At 40.8% G+C, this 24,328-nt stretch overlaps 1 protein-coding gene across 1 annotated transcript in view; it reads right to left on the bottom strand.

Annotated features, from left to right (window-relative positions):
* bcas3 (BCAS3 microtubule associated cell migration factor) overlaps nt 1-23,896 on the bottom strand; it is a 226,006-nt gene extending 202,110 nt beyond the window's left edge. Inside the window, exons 1-7 of the mRNA XM_029518420.1 lie at nt 23,799-23,896; nt 21,658-21,757; nt 21,457-21,511; nt 21,272-21,347; nt 20,732-20,838; nt 12,817-12,898; nt 7,454-7,526 (exon numbers count right to left, since the gene is read on the bottom strand). Coding sequence (XP_029374280.1) covers nt 7,454-7,526; nt 12,817-12,898; nt 20,732-20,838; nt 21,272-21,347; nt 21,457-21,511; nt 21,658-21,728 — 464 coding nt within the window. The 5' untranslated portion in view covers nt 21,729-21,757; nt 23,799-23,896. The remainder of the gene's footprint in view (nt 1-7,453; nt 7,527-12,816; nt 12,899-20,731; nt 20,839-21,271; nt 21,348-21,456; nt 21,512-21,657; nt 21,758-23,798) is intronic.
* Between the last annotated feature and the right edge of the window lie 432 nt (nt 23,897-24,328).

Raw genomic sequence — 24,328 nt, 5'->3', positions numbered from 1 at the left:
AGTAGACGGGATGCAGGTTTAAGTGATCTACAAAACTGGCTTGAGTCCTCTGACCTGAGCCCTGGTCCCCTTTTACACAGTCTGTAGTTCCTTGCTGTGTTTACCTGAAATCTATTACATATTTATTTAATCACTCAGAGACTTTCCTGAGAGAAGCCTGAGAGAGGAGATGTTAAACTCCAGAGATTCTTTTTTGGTTGTGAAAACCACAAATATGTCTTCGTACAGATATCAACACCAAACAGTGTGAAAAAAGCATAGGCCTTAGTACTGGATCCACCAGATAATGTATACAGCCCTTAAATTCAGCTTATTCCTTCCCCTGACAGCAGCGAAGTGGATATTAATATTCATTACCCAAACTGTAGTTTTAGCCTTGTGTGCCAGTTTTCTGTCTGAATTAAGTGAAAGTACTTAGAGACACAAGAAAGACATCTGGTCATGGAGGGGGGGCTCTTTCTTTCTTTTGCTATGCTAAGAGTCAGAGCTTTATCTGGAAACAGGACGTCTTAGCTTCGTCTTGATTCTAATAAGGACTTGAGCTGGAGGACAGTTTGACGCCAAAATACGACATGTAGGTTCAGTGCAAATGACTAAATGATTATTTCATCAGGTGCTAATACTTCTGCTTCTCCAAACTCATTTTCCAGCCTTTCCACAAAGCTCCCTGGCTGCTGGAGGTTCCTGCCCACTTACAAACCGATGCCCTCGTCCACAAAACTTTGACATCAATATAGTTTGTGAACAAGTGAAATTGAACCTATGTGAGCGCTCTCAGGCTGTAGCCAAAAGAAATCAGTGCTGTTTTTGTCAGGCTGCGACAGACGACATGAGAAGTCCGATCGGTTAAAGAGCAGCTAAAACTGCTGATGGAAAAAAGCCTAACAACTCTACAAGCTGTAAAAGCACACGTTTTCTTGTCTCAGGGAAGCTGGAGTTATATGGCCCCGCAGTCTGCATGAGGGACGCGGGGGGGATGATCAAAACAGCAACCTGCAGATGGTCTGGGGGTGGGGGGGGCTGTTCATGACAGGATAACTGCACGCTAAATACCAACCGTGTCCCTGTAGTCCATTTTATACATGTATGTGTTCCACTGTTGTCCTGGCGGAGGGAACAGACGGGGACAATGAGTGAAATCGCAGCCCATGTTCATCAACAGTCCCAGAATTCTCTGAGGAACTGCACTAAAAGTTAAAGCTACCGTTGGATAGTTCTGCAAATCAAGTCTGAGGTACACTGACAGCCAGTCTGCTTCTTCCTCCCATCAGCCTTTAGTCTACATCCTCGTCTTCTTCATCGGCTGTGAATGTTGGGACGGAGGGCTGCGAGTCAGCCACAGCAACGTCTGGGAGGAACCGAAAACAGTTGTAATAATAAAAACCTTGGTCAGTGTGAGATGAGGAGATCAGAACCATGGTCACGTACGCAGCTGCCAGACCTGACTTCGGCCTTCTGTGATTGGTTAGAAGGGCGGGGCTCAGTCAGGAGGTTTGGAGGAGTGCTGCTCTCTCGGGTTTAAGAGAAGGACGACTTTGATGTTGCTTTATGGACACAGGTGACCAAAGACCTCTCTGATGCACACACGAAATGTATCTTACATGTGGCAAAAGCCATCCATCAATCAATCAAATACTCCTCATGATCTGATCATTTACATTTCCTCCTCTGTCAGACGTTTTTATCCAAAGCAACTCACACTGAGGGACAGCTGCACTTCTCCATCTGTTGAAGCAGGGCAGGAGATCATAGAGCAAAGTGCAACAAAATGCTTGAGTGTCACATTAGGGTTGTAGGCAGGAGGGTCACTTTGAGGACATGAGTTCTGAAGAGCTTCATGAAGACGAAGGGACAAACAGGGCCAGACCAGTTTACAGGGACAGTGAAGGGGCTGAAGGACCGAGGTCTGACCCAGAAGTCTCTCTGGTCGAGCGTTAGCATGTTAGCATCGTAACATTTGGACAACAGGACTAAGCCAAGGAAAAGCTGGAGGGATGAGAGTACTCATCTAAACTAAAGCAAAGTCATGGAAAAATCTAAAGTCAGAAGATCATGAAAGTACATAAAAAACAACCACAACTCATAGTGGACATGTCTGCATCGTATATCAACAGTGGAATTCATCCACGGAGGACCAGTAAGGCCTGAACCCCATTCATACCAGTCCATCCAATCCTGTCGGAGCCAAAGCGGTGGACCGACTGAAATCCAGACAGGTTAGATCATTTTAGGGCTCTCCTGCACATTAGCCAAGATGTTGGAGTCGCTGCCCAAAACATTTTTCTAGTAGGACCAAAAATGCACAAACAGGTTTCTGGACAGCAAAGATCTCTTCCATCACTGGACCGAGACAATGCTCCAATTTACTCGACGCAAGGTCAGACAAAATGACATTAGTGCTGCTAGACTTGGTTTAATGTAAGGGGAAAGGAAAAGTCTAAACTCTGAAAGTAAAATCAAATATTAATTGCTTTGACCACGGAGGCCTGGTTTAGGGAACAGGGATGTGGTAAAGGTTTGAAAAGTCATTACTAATCATTCAGCCTGTCGGGCGTGTTTATATGCACCACTTCCAGTACTACCGAGTTTAATCTGACTTCCTATTTGAAGGGCGGGGGGGGGGGGGGGCTGGCGAGGCAGAACACATTTTCGACAGACATAAAACAGACATGCAAGTCAAAATAAACGCTCTGGAATGAAGCCTGAGCCTCGCCGTGCGCTGAAACAAGTGTGTATGCATGTATACATGTATTCGTGTAGATGTGTGGCGACGAAAAAAAGGGAAGCGGAGGGCCAGATTACAGCCACTCTCATTTCCACACACGGGCTTGACAACAGGGTCCAGGTTCGATTTATTTCAGCTGAGATCGTGACATTTCGAAGACGAGCGGAGGACAGGCGCCCTGTCACTGGAAATTTAACTGTGTGTGGGATCAACTGGATTCCTCCCCCTGAGTCGCTGATGGTAGCATGTGTGTGCCTGTAGGTGGTCATAATGTGACAGTGAAGAACACCACAACCTCATGGAGGATAGAAAGCATCACTTCTCCAAATCCCCTTAATCTGGTGGATTGTTTTATGGAAATGCTTAATGATTTCCATTTCATACACTTTAGAAGACGGATACATCCGGTCTGCAGAGAAAAACCTGTCAGACAAATGCACTGAAACACAAAGGCTTAGTGCCACAGGGAGGTCTGTGTGTGTCTGTGTGTGCGTGTGTGCATTGACAATGTGTAATTAACAGCCTGCATTATTAAAGTACAGGACAGAGACTTTAACGTAGACGTTCAGGAGTATGAAGACATTTCGGCACCATTCATTCTTGCTTCTGCAGTTAATTTTAAAGTGAGCGGGATGCGGCGGGTGTGAAGTGACAGGTTGAAGCCCAAAGTCATCGTGTGGTCACATCTTCACGCGGAGCGTCACACCATGAAACTGACCTGATTATTATAAGCCAGATACATGTTGGATTGAAAACTGAAATCCCTGCACATCAGCTGGACTCTGCTGGTCTGAAGTCTCTTGATTAAACTGAATGTGGTGTAGAAACATAGATCTGATGTAACCCTCTTAAGCAGAAAGCCCTTAAACCTACACAATCATGACCAGGTCAGAAGGACCGTCCAATGAGGAAAAACTGTCGGCCGCACGTTATGCAGAAAAAAAATCATATTGACTGTCATTTGTAATTCAAGTTAGAAAATATAAAAATTATGTGACTTTTGTTGGATCTTGTGACAAACAATCAGACATTTATAAAATCATAGAATAGAAAAAGATTTGAAGATCTCTCAAACACTTATTTTGCTAAAAAGACATAACACTGTTATGTCAAATTTTCAGCTTCATCAAAAAAAAAAAAAAAGGTTCTGTCACTTTATTTATTTATTTATTTATTTAGCAGCTCCTGCAATGTAAATATTGCACTTGGCCATATTTCCTTTAATTGTACAGCAGTATTCCACATTTCAAACACTTTTGGTAAATTAGCGCCTCGACATTACTCACTGTTGTGAATGAGCCACACAGATTATTCAGTGTTTTACTATTTAATCTGAGTTCAGGTGTCATTCAGTTTTAAGTGGAACTCTTTATTTATAATGTGAAGACTATTTCAAACTGGGCAGAAAACACACAGATGTGTTTACTGCATATTTTGTAACACTAAAAGAAAAACTATGATCTTCTCACATTTTAATAAGGATAAACTTGGCATAGCTTTCAGTCAGCTGTCTGTGCAGCATATTTAATGGATTATCTTAACAATAATAAATAAAATAGTCAGCGCTTGTAGTTTAGTCATATTTGTCTGCTTGTGTGTCTTTTTATGTTATATTTCCTGCAGGCTGGATGTTGATGTTACAGTTTCCAAAGCAAAACACTGACTCCATATTTCACACTTTAAATGCCAGCTTGAATAGTAATAATAATAATCAAAAATTTTTGAAATTAATGTCATCTGGTGGTTTAATGGAAAAGAAAATATGATTGTATCTGCTGCTTGAAAAAGCAACAGGGCTTTCCTTACCAGACAAATATGAGCATATGAGACAGTAGTGATAGTGGACGCTATGGAGCAGATGAAAGCCCAGATAAAGACCTTCCAACATGGTGACCACAATATCTGCTCAGAATATCCATGTGTGTTAGCTGAAACCTCAACGTAGCACATCCAGTAGTAATCCGCACGGTGAAAGAGGGCTGTATTGGTTAAAAGAAAAAAGGACCACATCCTCCCAGCATCTGGAGATGTTGTGAGGGGGCAGTCGGAGGTTGGAAATGTCACTGACAGTTCCCAAACTCTGGAGAACAAAGCACGCTTATTCATCACTGAACTTTTGGCCAAGACGTGTGTGCACTCAAACTCCCACAAACAGTTAAGTTGCATCTGTCTCGGCCATAAAATTTACATTCACAAAGAGAGAGAGTGGGGGAGCAGAGGGAGGGGAGAGCTTACATCTCCCAGAATTTTAATACCTATGGATGTAATTAAACTGAATGAAAATAATAACACAAGCAAAGGAAGGAAACGCAAATCCTCTCCAGAAATGTGAGCAGACATACTGAGGTCTGCAATGGCACCAGCATTCTTTGCTAATTCCTGAAGCCCACTGGCACCGGTGCAGAGAATGTGAGGGGGACGCATATGTAGCTTTACTGTCAAGAAAATCACTGGATCCATACATTGTTTGGACTTAATGCATAATCCTTTCCATTGATAAAATTATGTTGAGTGTGCCTGGCTGGAAATCCACAAGTACAGGGCTTCAGCACACATGCTTTTTCCCCTTCTCTGGTTTTCCTTTAATTTGCAAATCTTGTAATCTAAGCCTAGAGCTGACTGAACCAAGTTCTAAACCAGCAGTGCTGTAGCAGCCAAGGCTCCAATCTGTTTTCCATTTAAGTGTCAGGACGGTATCCTTTTTGGTGGTTAACAAAAGCTGTTATTTCAAAATGATTATATGCTAAAAATTGTGTGAGGACCTTAGTAAGTTTATGAACAGGCCCAGTGGAAAGTACAGCACTGCACCCGGAAGCCTTTTTCCTTCTCGTCTTTGACCAGAGCGTTATTTACCAAGCACTTCTGTAAGGGGGGGCGGGCAGGGAGGAGAGGGCGGAGGAGGCGTGGGGGGGGGGCAACCAGGCTGTGCCATTCAGCCAGAGGTCAGGGTTTCTGCTTTTCAACACAGTGCATGTTTTCAGCATTAGTGTCGAGCGACGCCTGGGTGATTCGCCAAACCGTCAGAACGCTGCCTGTCTCCGAGTCAGCGAGGACACAGGGAAAAGCAGAAGCAACCGTAACGGCGTTAGGGAGACAGGGGCGGCAGTCCCTGGAAAACATCAAGAAGGTGGTCTCCATCAGGGCCCAGCTGAAGTCAGACTTCCTTATTTCATTTCCCGGGGAGGATATATTGAGTTAAATTTTGTGTTGCTCTGGAAGAGCAGCATAAGAGGGAGGGGGGGCCGGTAAGGGGGGTGGGCATGGGCTGAGGATGAGGAGGAGTAAGAGGCGAGTGCAACATGCCTCAGGGTCTGTCACTTTTTGAATTCACTTTCTTTCACTAAACAAAGACATGACATCCCTGGTCCCAAACCCAGAAAACCTCCAGGAACTACACATCTGTTTTATCTCCTCTCTCTCTCCTCTATGAGGGGGGGCAGTGGGGGGGTTCAGGTACTGCTCACAGCCACAGTGCCCCTAAGAACCCATGAATGACAGATCCTGAAGGGTCCCTAATAAGACATTGCGTGTCCTTTGATGTTATTAACAGAAAACGACTTTCAGTTATCGGATATGTTTTGAAAGTCAAAACAGCTAATGTTGTTTTGGTGTCCATCTCTTTATTCAGTCAGCTTCCCCTGATAATAACGTTTGTGTTCATCTACATATCATTTTGTCAGGTAAGTTTCAAAACCTTAAACAGCTTTATTCCCTTGAGTCTCTGGAAAAGAGTTGAAGCTACGAATACGTCACGTGGTGCGAATAAATAAAACCATTAACACATTATAATGTGACATCCTTCAAGATTTAAGTCAAACCGCTTTGTGGTTTGTTTTTTTTAATACGCTCCAAAAAGACGCATACCCTCCCTGCTACGTGCACCGGGGAAAAGGTGGTGCATTTGAATACATTTTGAGTATTTCACATTTGGTCATTGTATTCACGGTTTGGCAGAGCCAGTGAGTAAAGTTAAACCCCTGCCTGTCCAACGCGACACGGTGAGGCAGTAATGTCTTGGTGTATACTTGTTGATGAATTAGTGGACACGGTGGCTGAATGACCGGCTACGTGTCACAAACTTTGAGATTCTGCTTCTTGCATATTTTTTATACAGCAAAAATAGACACAGAAAAGACATTTGATGTTTTTTCAGCAGTTTCCACTACAGTTTCTGTGTCCAGGCTGAATCTGATATATGTGACAGGCACGTTTTTTAATCATTGTAGCAGCTGCAGATGGAGACAGAGTCATTTTAAAGGTATTTTCTGCCAAAAAAAAATCCTAAATCTATTGCAAACCAAGATAAAATGAAAGTTCGAGCGTCCTGAAAACTCTGTGCAGACGCAGCAGCAGAGATGCAGATGACGTGAACACAAATGCTTATTTTTCTACAGCAGATCAGCGACAACGGCCACAACACGCACACACCTAATGTGTGTTGTATTATATCTCAGACCTACGCAGCAGGGGTGGTTTGGTCGGAAGCCTATAGTTAAGGATGGCTGGAAAAATCCTGGTTAAAAGGAGCCCCCGCCATCCAAAAGCCTCAGGACAACGAAGCACCACATCAGTCCAAATACCCATCAAGGTTTTTACCTTAATGTTTCTGGTCTGGAAACACACTTCATGTCTGGATGCAGTCTTGAACTAACCAAACTAACGGTAGCAGATGGGGGAAACAAAAAAAGAGGGCAGAGGAATCGGTTTTATTACGATGTGTGAACTCACCCTGAGGACCCCGTGCTCTTGCAAACGCCCAGCAGGGGCCTCTTGTCAGCAAAGCTGTCCATCTTCAGAGGACCTGAGAGGGAAGAGGAGTCGGAGAGAGGGAGAAAGATGAGAAACAGAGTTATCTGCACACAACAAAGAGAGACATTCTTCACATCTGAGGCCTCCAGTGCTGCCCACACTCGTTCAACAGGCAGCCTATTACCATGACAGGAAACGTGCTGATTACATTACTACTGTTGCCCTGTAATTTAATTATGGCCATCAAACATTTTTGATGAAGGGAGAATCCAATGCACCCCCCCTTCCAAATCACGCCCCCAATTTTGCGAGTTACTGGACCATGACACTGAATCCCTCTGCATGTAAAAGGTTTGAAAGGAAAACAAAAGGTTTTCCAGAAAAACAAAACAAAAAAAAAAAAAAGAATGAATGAAACAGACAGCAGAAATCTTTTTAAAGCTGCTAAACGGAGGATGATTTTCTGTCTATCTTGTTGTTGGTTTTTGGTTTTCGGGGTGGAATTACACCGCAGTAAAAACTCTGCAGGCACATTTACCAAAAAAAAGAAGAGAAAACATGTTGCCTTAAGTGGGCTTATCCCATAGTTTCCCTAATTGTGTCATTCTTAAAGACAGGCAGGGGATCAGGGGATGGAGGGGGGGGGCTGAGCTTGAAGAAGATGTTACCCCTTAGAGGACTGTAATTTGAGGCCTGACAGAAATCAGCCTGAGTTTCTGTGGCGTGGCATGAGAGCGAGAGTGCTTTCTCTACCAGCCTGTAACACTCCCGACAGGGTCGTTTCTTCTTCCGTGCTTCTGTCATCAGACATCACTCCCACTCAAAATATTCAGTCGTAACATAAATGTGACTCTTGGAGACTTGGGGGGTGTTTCTTTTCTGATGATATACGTCAGGAGTGATCGGCTGACATTAGGAGGAAACGTTGAGAAGCGCACATTAAGCCTGACCTTGGATTTTCTCCAGCTATCAGCGGCCTGTTAACTATCAAACACTGACAACAGACTAAAGACCAGGTCAATTAAAGGCAATTACTGATGTGTTTTACAGGCAAAGTTCTCAGTCTGAAGAGCTTGAGAAATGCTGCTGTAAACTTTGTCCTTGCCTGACTTTTTACCATGTTTGTGAAGATTTTCTTGTTTTTGTTCAGTGAGTAATTTTGTACATGTTTGGTAACTTCTGTGTGGGCTTAGGATGTAAATTTAAGGATGGGTGAATGTTTTGATCATACAAGGCATGGCCTGAAATAAAAGAGAGCACATGTTTAATGTTAAAAACTTGACAAAGGTACAGTGTACAGTGTGGGAGCGTCCCAAGTGGAGCTCCATTGTGAAGATGCAGCCACTGACCTCGACTGAAACAGAAGGCGACTTACAGCACGCATACACTATACATACATTCACATTTCCTCAATGCTCATTTGTTATCAATTAGGGGAACAATGTTGCCTCATTTTGCTGGACCACGGAAGATCACAGGTTGTAAACTCCAGAGAGGATGTGGATAAATGCATTTACTCCCTTTAGAAAAGCAGCACTTCCTTCTCTATTCTAGGAAAGGGGAACCTTGCCTTATTATATTCAACACCTATTTTCGGGCATTTCTAAGTCCGCCCACCCACAGTTTGCATCCCGGACAATTGGCCTTTTAAAGGCTCACCACAGTGCAACACTGTTTGCGCCCTAGCAGATTGCAATCAGTGTCCTTCCCTCCAGTAGTACAATTCATATTTATTTTCTGCTGAGAGAATTGCTCTCCTCATGTGTCGAGGCTATCTGCTGCTTCTTATTACTGTGGTTTGCTTTCATCCACTTCCAGCGCTCTTTAAATGCCGCCATTGTCTGTTGTTGAAATCTGCCAAAAGACCGGAACACGGACGGGGAACAAAAAGGCGATTTTCTCACAAAAAAATAAAAAATAAAAAAATGCCACAAACCAGCAGAGCAGCTACACGGCAGCTTTCACAGCCCTGATTGACACCTGCAGAGATTAAATTTAAACTTCATGTCTGGAAAGGATCTAATCAAGGGAACAACTAAACCATTTGCACCAAGCTTTGAGCATATGAACACTGGTATTCACACAGCACTTCCCAATGTCTGGAAATGACAGCACAACCAGTAAAACATTTGTTTGTCATTACTGTGAACCTTTCATGATATGATAAACAATATTAAAGGTTTTCATGTTGCAGATACACCAATTAATATGATTAAACAGATTAATTAGGTGTCAGAGGATCTTCGCCTTTGGCACAACACACTGTTGTAGCTCAAAGTGTAAATGGATGGAATTACAAGTGAAAACACATATTTTACATATTTTTCCAATTTATAAAACAAAATGTCAAAGGGATATTGCTCATTTACAAAGTTTTTTAGGTTCAGCCTAAATAAACCCATTTTTATTTTTTTGTTCTTCCCATCAGGTTGGATGGGAAGTGTCTGTGACCTGATATTTTATGGACTTTAAGTCAGACAGTCAAGGACAGCCTTGTTCTCATGGTGTCTCCTCATCACAGCCTAACAGGATGATGGGATGGATCACTCTAGGGAATGGTTGGAATAGGTTTCCTTTAGGTCTCACCTGGTGAATGATGAGGTTTTAAAACGCTGACTGTCGGGTTCTTGCTGACATCCCTAACCAACGATCTTCTTTCCCAGTAACACGACCTGGCAAGATGAATCTGAACCTGACTCCAATATGGAGCCTTTTTAATAATTTTGCAAAAAGGAAATCGGAAAAATGTTCTCACTTTGTCATTTCGAGTTCCTGAGAGCAGACTGACAATTGTCTCAGAATAATTTAGGGGCTGTTTTGGTTGAACCTATGAAATAAAACTGCATTTTATGTGAAACCGAAGAAGATAGATGATAAATTTCTCTGACTGGAAAAGGAAAAGTACTTATATTTGAAAGAACTATTCAATATATTCATTCTGAAATATGCTTATGTTCATCCTGTGTCCTGTAATTTTCATTTGTGCCAGAGGGAAGAAATAATGCATTCGTCATGTTGGAAATTCAAAACATGTGAAACTACAAGGAATCAACAATATATTCTTTTCAGTTACACATTCAGGAAATACTGCAAACACAGACGCAATGTTTGTTGTGTAACTTCAAATGGATTTCAAATGTAAAAAAACAAAAACAAAACTGAAACTAAAAATGCAAAAAAACAATAACATTTTTACTGAAACGGTAAATGACCAGCATTTTCTAAAATGGCCAAAATAAAGGCCCTGTGCAGCTACACATGCCACGTCTGATTAGAGAGATTTGCAGCTAGAACATGACATCAACAAAGTCGGACTCATCCCAAGATTCATTGCACTCCGGTAATGAAAATAATATGGCAGCAGAAAACACCAACGTTGAGCAAGTCCTCTAAAGGATGCAGTCCCTGAACAGCAGCACAGCCAAATCGGCATAACGGTGAAAAGACTCAGGTCATAAATCCTAAAAAGGTGACGATAAATTAAACCCTATGACTTTATGTATTATTTCATTGATGTGGTGAATGCTTCTTTTCTTATTAACCAAATTATGTCCAATGATAAATCACAGCAGATATGATATAACCAATAAGTTTCCATCCAAACTTAATATGCATTTTAACCAAATGATGAGCTAAAGGACATTATTACAGCAATATTTCTACCTCAGTCAGAGTGAAAAAGGAGTTTGTCCATTTTGTAATTTGCCAAATTTAAAATTTGCTGCTTAAAAACAAGAAGATGGGAAGTTCATGGCGGCAGTGATGGAAGGATGGAGAAACGTCTTCAAAGAAGAAAAGGTTTCGACTCTGAAATACTTTTACTTTGCTAGGTATCATCAATTTGTCATGCTCAAGGCATTCCAGGGCTTCATTTGTGATGACGTGTTAATCTAAAATTTAACACAACCACAATCCTCCAACCTTTCCTGTCATCTTCTGTGTACATTAGTCGATTTCGTACATTCTCTGAATGCCTTTTGCGACTTACTATTAATGCAACACGTCTTCCAGCAGCATTACATTATTGTTTATTGATAGAAGGATTGGTGTGTCCTCTTTTATTTTAGATGTCTCCCTGTATGACTGTTTGATTTTGCAGCAAAATGGCAGCTACAGAGAAGCCCCATTTTTTTTTTTTTTTTTTTTTTTTAAGAGGCTGACATCTAAAATCAGAATAAATTTTTAATGTTCAGGGGAATCTAAAACAGCAATAGGCAGCATCAGATACCATATGAGAAAGAAGAAGGGAAAAAAATAGGGCAGGGTGTAGGTTATAAAGATCAAATGTAAACAGGAAGACAAAATGGCATCCATAACTGCCAAAATATTAAAGTATTTGAAAGAGGAGTTGCAGACATGGTTAACTGAGCAGTGATGGCACAGTGAGATGTTTCCAGCAGAGCTTTGGCAGAGCGGGAGCTCTGACTTCAGAGGTCTGCCACCACCAACTAAAGCAGGCCAACAATAATCGGAGCCTCACTTCAACATTAGGATGAGGCAGCGTGGAGCACTCTTTAATTTTAATGATGTAGCACCACTTAAAATGCCCACAACCCAAAACTGCATTAGGATGAGCCATACAACATTTAATTTTAAGTGTTGACCTTGAATGGTAAAATCAAGTTAACCAGATTTTTTTTTTTTTTTTCTAGGACACGGAGTTTAAAATTATGCAGACAAACTCCTCCGGGGTAAAGGATGGAAACGTTTGAGGAACATAAAGGTATTGTACAGCTCTTTGTGGATTTGGAAAATGAACCAAGTGTTAAAAAATAAAGCTAAGGAAGACGTTCAAGACAAAAAACAGCTGAGCTGAGTTATTACCCATTCAATTTATCTTGGAAATGCACAGCTATACACAACAGAATCCAAAACAGATGCTGTTATTTGACTATTAAAGATCCATACGGACTACAGCTAGGCGTCCATGTAAACTTAAATTCTGAAGTAGGTCCAGGCTCTATTTTAATATTTGACGTCTATATCATATTCAGAAATGGAGCTTATAAAATAAACCATCAGGAATTCTGAAACTTTGAGATGATAACTAAGCGAGCTCTGCCCTCAGACATCCCATCCAGAGTTCAACAATATCAAAGACTTCATATTGATTGGCCTTTAACATATCTACATGTCATCAATAAATTTCACTTAATGAAAATATCTCACTTAGTTTTATCGTTATTTTTCTATTTATACTTGATCTTTGATATCTTCAGTACTCTCTTAGCTTTTCTTTGTGTTCAGTGTCGACTGTGGCAGGGTAAAAAACCTCCCAGGAAAAGGAGCACATCCTGATCCTGATTGTGGTTTAGCAGGTTTCAGGTACAGAGGATACTTACTGATGTGAGGCGCCGGCAGGATGCGGGCAGCTCTGACAGGGCCGTGACGCACCGAGAACAGCTCCTGGGCTTCTCCCGCCAACTGAAACACCAAAGAAAGAGACACGTTTTCAGAGATCTACCTGTGGCTGCATTAAAAGACGCTTCATTTTAAAGAGGCCCAGCAGAGCGATGCTGTAATAAAAACAGACGTTATGGCCGAACAGAATTGCCTTCCTCATAAAACAAAGCAAAGCCAAGTTTGAGATTTTTTTAAATCCGGTATTTTTTCACGTCGTCTTCACTTCCAGCTCAGTGGAATAGTGTGAAGCCATTGGTCGTAAAGTGTGTGTGTGCCTTTGGTGCAACACAAGGTTCAAATACCCCATAGGCCCCCTTTACGGGTCTGGACCACCTTTATTTGATCTTAAAAAAATTACCTTGAGACCAGAATGCATTGCAGGCTCGATTATGTAATGAATGATGTGTGAATTAACCATTAAGGATAAAAGTCGTTGGAGATTTCTGCCCTAACAACGAAGCATGAGGACAAACAATTATTTGCTAACACTGTACAAAATATAATTTATTCCAACTGTGTGGAATCGAGGCGTCATAGAGAGAAAGAGAGTAAGCGAAAGAGAGAGAAAGGATGAGGAACCAGGGCGGTCTGGTGGTTGAAGTTCCAGCCAAACCACAAAGTAAAATCTACTGAGGACAGAATAAAAGGGCCAGAGGCATCGCAGTGGAAACAAGCTTCCTACACTCGCTGTGACGGAGCCAACGAGGACGGGCCGGGGATACGGGCTGATGCCAAGGAGGCGGGAGCCCGTGATGTCTCTCTCTGTCCCAGTCTGACTTTAAGAACCAGAACCCAGAGAGACCAGTGTTTCCAGCAGACCTTAAAGCCTCCCCACACTGTAGTGGACTTTTGATTGCTCGATCATAAAACGTACAAAGAGCAGAAGTCTGAGTGCTTTATGAGGAAAGTGAGAAATCAGTAGCTGATTGTTAAAGGTCCCGTGTTTTACATTTTTCTTTCATGTTTCTGCCTTAAGCTCTGGTGAGCCAATCAGAAAAGAGGCTCTGACAAGGTCTTCCGATTGGCTGACTCGGTCCCATTAAAGTACATTAGATTTTCAGTAAAACTCAGAGAAACCATATCCTGTAAGGTTGGACAGTGGGCCCATAGTAAATATGCTGCGGAGCCTTAAACCTTAGAGTGGGTAGATTGCATTGAAGTCTATGGGAAAATATCCCACCTCCCTTATACTGAAGTCTATAGGAAAATGTCCCTCCTCCTCCCTGATGAGTTAATGATCTCAATCTGAAATACAACATGATGTTCATTTTTTTAGATGAAGCTCCATTTAGAGGGGAACAGACCAGGAAGAGGGAGGGGTTAGGGGGCGTGGCTACTTTGTGACTGCCTGATAATCAGGATAGTCCAGAGAAGGTTTGGCTGAGGGCAGTGACGGCGTGAGATATCACAAAGTTCCAGAAGTCCTGAGTGCTGATTTTAAGGCTCAGTTTATGAATACTGCTTTATAACTAAAGACCACATAGAGCTCGAAACCTTTAGACTGTATGGGACCTTTAAAGTGTGTTGTTTCAGGGCTCTGTGTCTTTTTTCCTTTTTTACAACTATAAAACAGCCTCTCTGATCAAACAAGTGCATTCCAGCACATTTGCACAGGCTTAAAATTACATTTAGGGATAAATACTGAAGGTTTCCCTGTTAGAGAGGATTTAAAAGTTTTGCATTTCTGGTCTTTATTACAGCAGAATTACAGCCACAGTGTAAAGCATTTTAATAGTTGTGTGTGTGTGCATGTCTGGCTCAGTGAGGGCTTCATGTGTTCATATGCAATGCCAGTATATTAGGTCAATGGCCTGTGCAGCTCTTGGCAGTGTCTGGCAAGTGTAATGGCACATTGTTCTAAGCGCAGAATGCCCCACTTTTGTTATTCTTTTATGCGTTAAATTACACTGAAGCCTGCATTATCACTTTACTAGTGACTTGATCTGTTTGTTTTAAGTCTTTAAACCCATCGGAGGGGATGATCGCTCTTTTGTGCAATTAGTAGCCTTTTTAAAGTGGCGGATTTGGAGCCCTGTTTTTATTCAAAGTGCTTGAGGCCCAGCAGCAGTAGATTAACACTGGAGACACGGGCAGGTTATGTGAGCACTGATGGCAGGAATGAAAAGGAGGCTGGCAGCCGGGTAGGATTCCTATACAGGCAAATGGATCTGCGAGGGGGAATAATGGAATTTGCTGGATTAAAATGAGAGAGAGGGGGGTCTGGGGGTGGGGTGGGGTTGGGGGGTTGGAGGTTAATGCGCTGGGTTATTGTGCATTACCCCGCTGCTCATCCTCGTCTTACATGGCTCTGTGTGACATCCACTGCAATCCACAACATTCCCACCATTACATTAGCGGCCTGGCGTACGCAATATGCCAAATTGCTTTTTCAAAGTTGTCCCCCCTCACTCCTCCACTGCCATACACAGTTATTCATTATATTCATTTCATTTGTGGCTCTGATGCTTTTGTGGAATCACAGTGTCTGCTCCTCTTGTTTTAATCCCTCAAATGTAATGCCGTAAGCTGTGAACCGATATCTGGGCCATATTCACAAGTGAGTATGTTCGCTGACAGTGCGGGACATATTGGAGGGTTGGAGCCAGCAGGTGCTTTAGGGATCATACACTAACAGGTGCCTGTTCCAACATGCAGCATTAAAGCCGGGGGAGCATCGAGCTCGGCTCAGATGCAGCGTGATGACGTTCAGCTGATACAGATCCACCATGTGGTGGGTATGGATTTTAATAAAACAATCACAGCATTTAGAAAAAATAATTACAGCAAAAACTCTCCAACAAGGTCCTGGCTCAGAGGAAGATAATAAGTTAAATTACACAGAGGCAGCAGCCCACAGCGGGCATCAAATGAGGTTTAAATAATTCTTAAATCAGACCTAGAATAAACAGAAAGTCATTGAAAACATGCCGAGCCTGTACATCAGGACCTGCAGCATCTGATCAACAGGCGACAAATGCTACTCTGAAAAGACATGAACATGTTTGTTCAAGCTCCAAGAAAATTCACATCATCTTTTTTATTTTTTCCTACTATGAAAACAAATAAAATAATCACTAAATGATAATTATTTTTGTATATTGTGCAGCTCCAGCTGTGGAGTTCAAGACCTTAGAAAACATATTCAGACTCAGGTTTAAGTTTGCAGCCAACATCATAATTTTCAACAAAGTTAAAAAAACAAAAACTGGTGGTAAATTAATTACAGATGAGACACTTAAACAAGTTTATTTAGCTGAAAGTTTGGGTTTAAGGCATCACTATCATTAACTTCCCAGTTCTGCATTTGTGTAACTTCCAAACACACCACTGATTTCACACAGAAATGGATCCTGTGTGTGTTCAGTTTTACAGAAAAGACTTCTGATGATAGTGTCTAATATTTAAGCACTTTTCTGAGCCAAAACAAGGCCAAACCCAAAACAGACATTATACTTGTTTTTACGTAAAGTCTCAATAATACTCCAAAGGAAAACGATTGTGTGGACGATGTAAAAAATGTAGCCTTCATTGTCACATTTAGAGGTTTAAATTTGCATTCCAGAAACCACCTTTTCTTTTAAAATACATGTAATTTATTAAAATCCCTGAGGCCCAGATCAGGATTATGGACTGAGAACATTTATGCAATGAAGCTGCAGGTTCCCAGTTCATGCATTAACACTGACACTTGCTGCAGACACCTGTCTTCATCTCAACACGTACACAGACAGACAATTAGTCCACGACGGCCTGCCTCTTATCAGGCGGCGGCGGACGACACCTCTCCAGCGTGAGGCGACAGTGATCTTCATCGCCTAAACACCTCTGTCAGCATCCATATAACCAGTCGCAAGTCCCCTTTCGGCCGGTGTGTGAAAGCGTGTGTACGGCGTGTACGTTCGTACTGTGCAGGGCCATTACGGAGGGTGTTGGCTTAGCAACTGTCACAAACACTTCACAGCCACTCGAGAGCCAGAAACCGAGACACCCTCAGTGCTTATATTAAACCCCTACGAAAAAACGCAGCCCAGAATCGTCCTGTAAACTTTGAAAACTGAAAAGAAAACAATGAGGGAGGACGGCGTGAGATAAGAGGCCGGGGTGAGCGGTGCGAATCAGCAACAGTGTCAAGTTGGACTGAAATTGAAAGGCAGAGTGAGCTCGTATTTAAAAGGGAAAATCTCCCGGCAGCAGAAAGGGAGTCACCACATCCCAGCGGCCCATGCTGTGTTCATGGGTAAAAGCGAGAGAGAGCGTCCCTCTGCCCGCCGCCCTTGGATGTTTATAAAGAGCCTGATTAAGGACTCGGGTGTGTTTAGATCTCACAGGATGTATGTGAAGTTTGCATGTTTCAGTGACAGCGTTTGCATGAAACGTGATACCCGGAGAGTGAAGCCTTCGCAGGGTTTGTGGGTAATTTGTTAAGTCACGGAGCAGACGCAAAATCTTCTAATGATTTTCCAGGACCGACTTTAAAAGAAGTGATTTTTTTTTTCTTTCCAAAGGAGGGATGGTTTGCCTGAGCTGCTCCGTGAGGGTTTTGAGGTTTAACATCAGCACAAGTCATGAAACCATGTTTGAATAGAAAACAGCACCAGAGAGCACTAATGCTATACAGTAATTATAGCTTGTAACCTTTTTTGACATTTTGTTTTAATGTGTTTATTCATCATATGATCTGGTCTCTGTGGTTCAGGTCTGATCTGAAGGACAGGGGTCGTGTTTACCCGGGTCAGCCTTATCATTACACCCCCGCTCATCAGAAGGTCTCCATCTTGTGGCTACATTTCACATTGAATCTGGAGCACCGGGCCGTTTGTGTTGAATGATACAGCAGAGTAGATAAAGTTTGTTTACAAGGGCTAGAAACAATCTTTAATACTTTACGATACCTGCATTTTAATTATTCTTTGTATTATAGTTTCCATGGTGATTTGTACGTTTGGTAATTCCTGTAATAACCCAAAGATCATTTGAACATCATATTATAATGATTTATCTATTATTAAATGGTGGCTGTGTCACTGTATTATATTACAGATATATCTATTGAAAAATTACCCACACAGCTGATATTATTATGAATAAATAATAATCAGTTTCTACTGTTTTATAACTGCACAGTATTTTATGTACTTCCAAAAAGAGAGCGTTTGTTTTTTAGCTAATTTCATTGTTATCTTAATGTCCTCTTAAATGTTTTATTTTACATATATTTAATTTCTGTGAAGAATTTTAATTTGTAGTTTGAATGATGTATCAATAAACTCACCTTCCTCTGTTGGTATTAATGTGTTGGACAACATAATAGAAACACCTGCAATACATCAGCACCACAAAATTATGTAATAAAAAAAACTAAACAGTTTTAGTAAAAAAAAAAAAATAAAACAACAAAAAAACCTCATCATTAAAAAATTCCACATTGGTCTGTTGTATCTGACTGTTAGTTTGAGCTCATCGTTCCTGATAATTGGACAGATTAGTCTATAGTTTGTGTGAGTATATTTTGGTTTAGTTGATGTAAATTTAATGCTGATACTCGATCTCCAGCTGCTGATAGAGAAAATACTAACTGCTCCACAATTTTCCTCCTGAGCTCAGAAACTCAAAGTAACTCTGACAGGATTTTTTTTTTTTTTCTTCATTTCTATTTTGCTCGACTGCAGAAACTAGTTTTTCGGTGTGAGATGGATCTGAATCTCCTTCTCGAGCCAAGTCTTTACTGTTAGGTTCTGCTCCAAATGTGGTCAACAATGTCACCTGGTGGAGAAGACATGACACTACATTTGACTGCTCCAAACCGATGGTTGACCAGCTTTTTCACATCAAGGACAGAATTTTGGAAGATTTTGTCCCTTAACTGATTAGATTTTAGCCTTTATATATCCTTCAGCCTTCATAACTATAGAAAAATAATTTTAAATTTATAATTTCAAGGTAATCGCAAATTCTGTCATTGTGTTACTTGTTGGAATTATAGTGAAAATGTGTTATTCTGTTTTACTGGAAGATTCAGATTTAAACCACAAACAGCTGCGTCAAAATTCATGTTATCTCTCCCTATGAACATGCAAAGTTCATTTTAACTATTATAATCTATCAATCTATCATATACTATCATATCAAAAAAGTGTGACATCCACACGTGGTATGTTAATGTTTTACTTAGTTTATTTTTTATGCATGTATAGAGACTAACTTTATTAAAATGAGATTGGAATACATTTATGAAATCTTCCATTTCTGTTATGTTTTTATTTAGAACCTGAAATATTCTTTTATCAGGTCTATCCTTTTACTTACTAAATATGGCCAACCAACATCACTCTATTCTGATATACTGATTTATTTATTTATTTTTTATTTCAACTCAGTTTTACTTTATTCTCAAGAATAAATTGTCATGTTATGTAAAAAAATTTAACATAACTGAAATGAATGATTTATATTTATTTTTATGTATTTTAATATAAAACACAATGAGAATCAATATGAGGACAACGTTTTTAACTGTACATGAACAGAACCAACTGCTTATAGTATTTATTATTAATATTATAATTATTATTATTTACATTCTTTTTCTATTTTATTTGTGAGAGTGGTGCTGTGTTGTCGCCCAGGTAAACACAGTGGTGCTGTAAAATAAACTCAGAAACTGGATGCATTTTTTGTTTAAGAGCACCAGACACGTCCAAACATGTTAAAGGGACAGCAAATGATTCAGTGTCTGACCTTTGACTTCAGTGAGGACCGATGTTGACTTTACATAACAACAGTTTTAAAGACTGTCCACTGACGTAAGGCTGTTCTTTTAGTTTGGTAACATTTAGTGGTTCTCATAGGTACAGTTCCTGCTGGCCTATATATATATATATATATATATATATATATATATATATATATACAACATTTCCAGTATTTTAAATTTAATTCAGGAATGTGTAGAGCTGGTTTTTTTATATATATTTTGGATGATTGCAGCTGATAAAACCAGGATTTATATATGAAATGAAAATGTACGTTTATCTGAAAAAAGAGTGACAGTCCAGGTCTTTATCTCGTCAGTCCAGGTCAGAGTCGTCTTTGTTTCTAGTCCAGTTGTCCATTTCCTGAAGACATCGGGTCATAGTATTGCTCCCAGATTATTGAATCAGCTCGATCCTCTCCAGGCTGCAGTTGTCCCTGTTGCTTGTTGTAGGTTTTCCTGCCAAAAGCCAGACCTTTCAGCCCTGACCTTCTGCGGTCTACCCTCCTTGCGCAGGGTGTCGTGATCGTGTTCTGTCAAGTCAGCAGTCTTCACTGTGATTGTGGTTGGTGTAGAGAACTAAACAGAGATACCTGGTACTTAAACTGTATGAATGGCCATTTAACCAAACTCCAAAGCTGTAATCATCAAGATTAAAGCAAAAAAAAAAAAAAACTTTGAATATTTCACTCTATGTACAATGAATCTATAATATATTAAAGTTAGATTTTTTTAAAGTGAATTAACAAACAAAATAAACTTTTCAAAATATTCAAATAAAACTGACGGTTTAGTCAGAAGATTTCATGTAATAACAAAAAAACTTCTTCAGATTATTTGCGTGCTGGATATTTGAACTTTGCTTTTTAGAGTCTTGTGGGTCAATATTTAGAGAAATAAACCCTTCAGCTTTTTTCAGAGTTGATTTTGATGAGCGTTTTAAGGCCTGTTTATGATGACGATAATCAAACACACACAGGTCACTCTGTTTCACTGTCACTTTGGTCTAATTCTCTCAGCACTTGTGTAAAATGAAGATGAAAGCGGAGTGTGGTGCGAAGCGAGGTTGCGGTTTTTACGGGTTGGTCAGGTGTATGACTTACAGACACGCCCCAGATCTGCATCCCATCAGTGTAGCCAATCATGAGGCATAGAGGAGGGTCGGTGGTTCCACTGTGCATCTCCATCAACTCTGGGTTGCGGGAAGTGTCTGAGCAAAAAGACAGGGAACCAAAAATCAATAAACTTAATGAAGAAGTTGCATTGAACAATTCTGACAGAAAAGTTGACAGAAGAATTACACCAAGTCAGAAATATCATCTTCCCTTCGTCCTTGACTTTCATTCTTCCGCATTAGCAGCTTCCTGTCTCTGATTTGCCTCCACTTTTATCAATAACTATCAAAATCAAAATTTCCTGCAGTGCACATGGTGCCAGAACGTGACAACCACTGAGCTTGAATGCAACCCTTTTTAGAAGCCTGATAAATGTATTCAAAGCTATCAGAAAGGAGCAGCAGACGGGATACTCTTATCTGTTTAAAGCCAAGTTTTAATTCAACATAATCTTTTTCACATTTTTGCTATAAACATAAGAAAAACAGCTGTGTGATGAGCCATCTGATGGTGAAGTGAGAGACTCACCGTTAATGTCAGCTTTCTCAAACCGAACCCAAATTATTTTCTCTTTCTCATCAGTGGGTGGAGCTCCTGTGTATGCCTATAGTTTAACACAAAGACATGCTAGTGAAAAAAATGTCGTCAACAACACACAATATCCCCATAAACAATGCAGTGACTGACAAGGCTCTCATTCAGTGAATAAATACCTGTGGGACCACATCCTGCAGGAAGGTCACAACACTTTCCATGTACGACTGCTCCCTGTGAAGAAAGTCAACACACGTGACGGTGCATATATGGCCTTCATGAAGGGCTTCTACTTTAGCTTTAAAAAAATAGATAAAATCATTTAAAGGCATGACAGGTGATTAGCTGTCAAATAAAAGAACAAAAATTTATGTCCTCACGTTGCAGCTTGTGCTCGCACCAGAACCCCTCCAGCACAGCGACTTGGTCTGCGTGGAGAGTCAGATGCCATTTTGTCTCCCGTGTCTTTGTCTTTTTATTCTGAAAGAGAACAAAGAGACATTTTAACACAAGCACAATGTTAATTTCTTCTCAACCATATAAACATGCTTCGAAGAGCAGAGACATACATCCTAATCCAGATTTGTGTTAACATGACAAGTGTGACGGCGCTGCCTATCTTGTATTACGATAGTAGAAGTACAAAAAAATATATATATAAAATGGAAGTGATAAAGACAACGTGACAATGACAAAACTTTCTAGTAGTGTAAATGTAATTAGTCCAGAGTAGAGACTTTCTTGCAGCGACAGAGAGGTGTTATACAGTCTGAAAGCTGCTGGAATGAATGACCTTGTTGTTGTTTGTGTGGTGAACCTGTCTGTGTGTTCTGCAGATAGATGTGGGTGTGGCTGTCTGGATGAGAGCACCTGAGCCCAGTGCGCTCTGTCAGGATATAAAGCTGATTTCCAGCCTGCTCTCACTCTGTCTCTTCCATTCTGGCACCGTTTGGCAACCAGGCAGCAGTTGCTGTTTTTTTTTGTTTGTGTTTATTCTTGGTTTGCTATTTGCTCCACAACACAGAACACTTCATTGTCCACACATCCACAATTATATTACTGACTGATACACTTAACTTTGGTACATTTTGCTTTCCTTGTTAATATCTTATATTCCTGGTCAGCACCTGTCCATTCCCATTTTTGTCATGGCCAGGTTGTGACACAAGTAAACGTGATTTCAGTCAGTGGGTTTCACGTTATATTTGAGGATCTAGTTTTTACTGGTGGAACAGTTAGTACCAGCATCGTCATAAAATCTAAATAAATAAAATAAATAAAAACATATATATATGGGGACGAATAAGGACTACAGACCTGAGGAATATTTTGTCAACTTCATTATATCAATGTGTGGTTTAAACAGTAAAAGCAATTCTCTGTATAACTCGGTACAACTGCTTGTGTTTATTTTAATCCTGAACTCCAGTCCAAACAAGTCTTCCTGTCACTATCAAACAGGCCACCAAACACATCAACATCCAGAACAACAGGCACCAAACTCCATTTAAAACGTTTTCATTTAGGTGGCCTAAAGCTAAAATTTTAGTTTTTGTCTGGACAGTGTACCCATGCTCCAGCTTTCATCTAACTTTGTGTAGTGGAACAAAGTGTAAATGTAGACATGATCCTCCTGCATGGCAGCACCTAAAATCCACGAGGAGTTTGAGAACACAGGTGGGAAAAACTCTACTGCCACCACCAAATGACCGAGTGGATAATGGATGTCTGCTCACTATCAGGAACATCATCCAAATCATCCATACCACTCATTCGTCAAGGTCACAGGGGGGCTGGAGGAAGTCCCAGCTGACATCGGATAACCAGACACAGTCGAACTAACACTGCATGCACATCTTTGGACTGTGAATCGACGTTAGGCACGAATGCTTACCACCATCAGGTACCTCAGGTAACCTCAGACTTCTCCACCTTTCACCAACTTTGTTTTAGTGATCTGTGATTTTGTATTCAAGTGCCACCAGACAACCATCCAAACAGAACCTGATGACATGCAGAGATTTCTACATGAATTCATCAGCAGACTGAATCAGTCTCCATTGTGTTGCCTCATTCAGGGACTGACAGGAACAGTTAAAGCACACACATACAGCTGTGACCATCAGCAGATGACACCAGATGTTAATTACACCCAAATGAGAGAAGATGCTGATGCTGGTCCGTTAGTGGTGTCACTCAGTTTGGGCTAAATGAGTCCGCCTCGGAGAAGCTCGGCCCGGATAAACGTCCTGGACATTCGGCCTCCCCCTTCCCCAGCTGGCCCCGGTACCGACTAACGGACCCACACCGGCAGGATTTAATAACTGTCACCGATAAACAGCTCCTGGCTAAATGCTAAACTCACACAGGCAGAGGAGCACGCAGCGGCTAACTCGGCTAGTTAGCATTAGCCGGTATAACTGATAAAACGACACGGTAATAAATAAAAAAATGGAAAGGAGAAGAAATATTTCTCCGTTTGTCATCGACATGTTACTGCGGAGTGTCTGTGGTTACTAACCGAGGAGCTGGGCAGCGACAGGCTCCGTTGTTGTGAAGTTGTGTGTCTCTTTTAGCTGCTCTTTACAAAAAAACAAAAAACGTCAAAACACAAACAGACTCCAACTGCGGAAGTGGGTTATTTAATTGGAGCCAATCAGCGCGCAGGGGTGGCTTTCTTTAGCCAATCAGAATGCAGAAGAGGAGGGACTATCCACTGCGTTTTACAAAATAAAAGATTATACAGTTTTAAAGACTTCACAGTTCTGGTTTTATTTACTCTTTATTAATATTAAATAAGTATTAATAATAATCAGAGAGTGATATTACAACCTTCTGGTCTCAGGTGGTTGTTTTGTGATACAGAATAAGTACATTAGAAAACAATAACAGTCATATTGGTTAAACACATCCATTCATTGGGTGAGTGTACATGAATGTATCTTGTATGTATAAAATATTAATATTAAAAACTTAAAAAATATAAATAATAAAGGGGTAATGGAATTAAATATAAATAAGAAATACATTTTTGTCCATATTTGTTTATTT

This window comes from Echeneis naucrates, chromosome 13, assembly GCF_900963305.1.
Source record: "Echeneis naucrates chromosome 13, fEcheNa1.1, whole genome shotgun sequence".
NCBI lineage: Eukaryota > Metazoa > Chordata > Actinopteri > Carangiformes > Echeneidae > Echeneis > Echeneis naucrates.
This window is presented reverse-complemented; position numbering and strand designations above follow the sequence as displayed.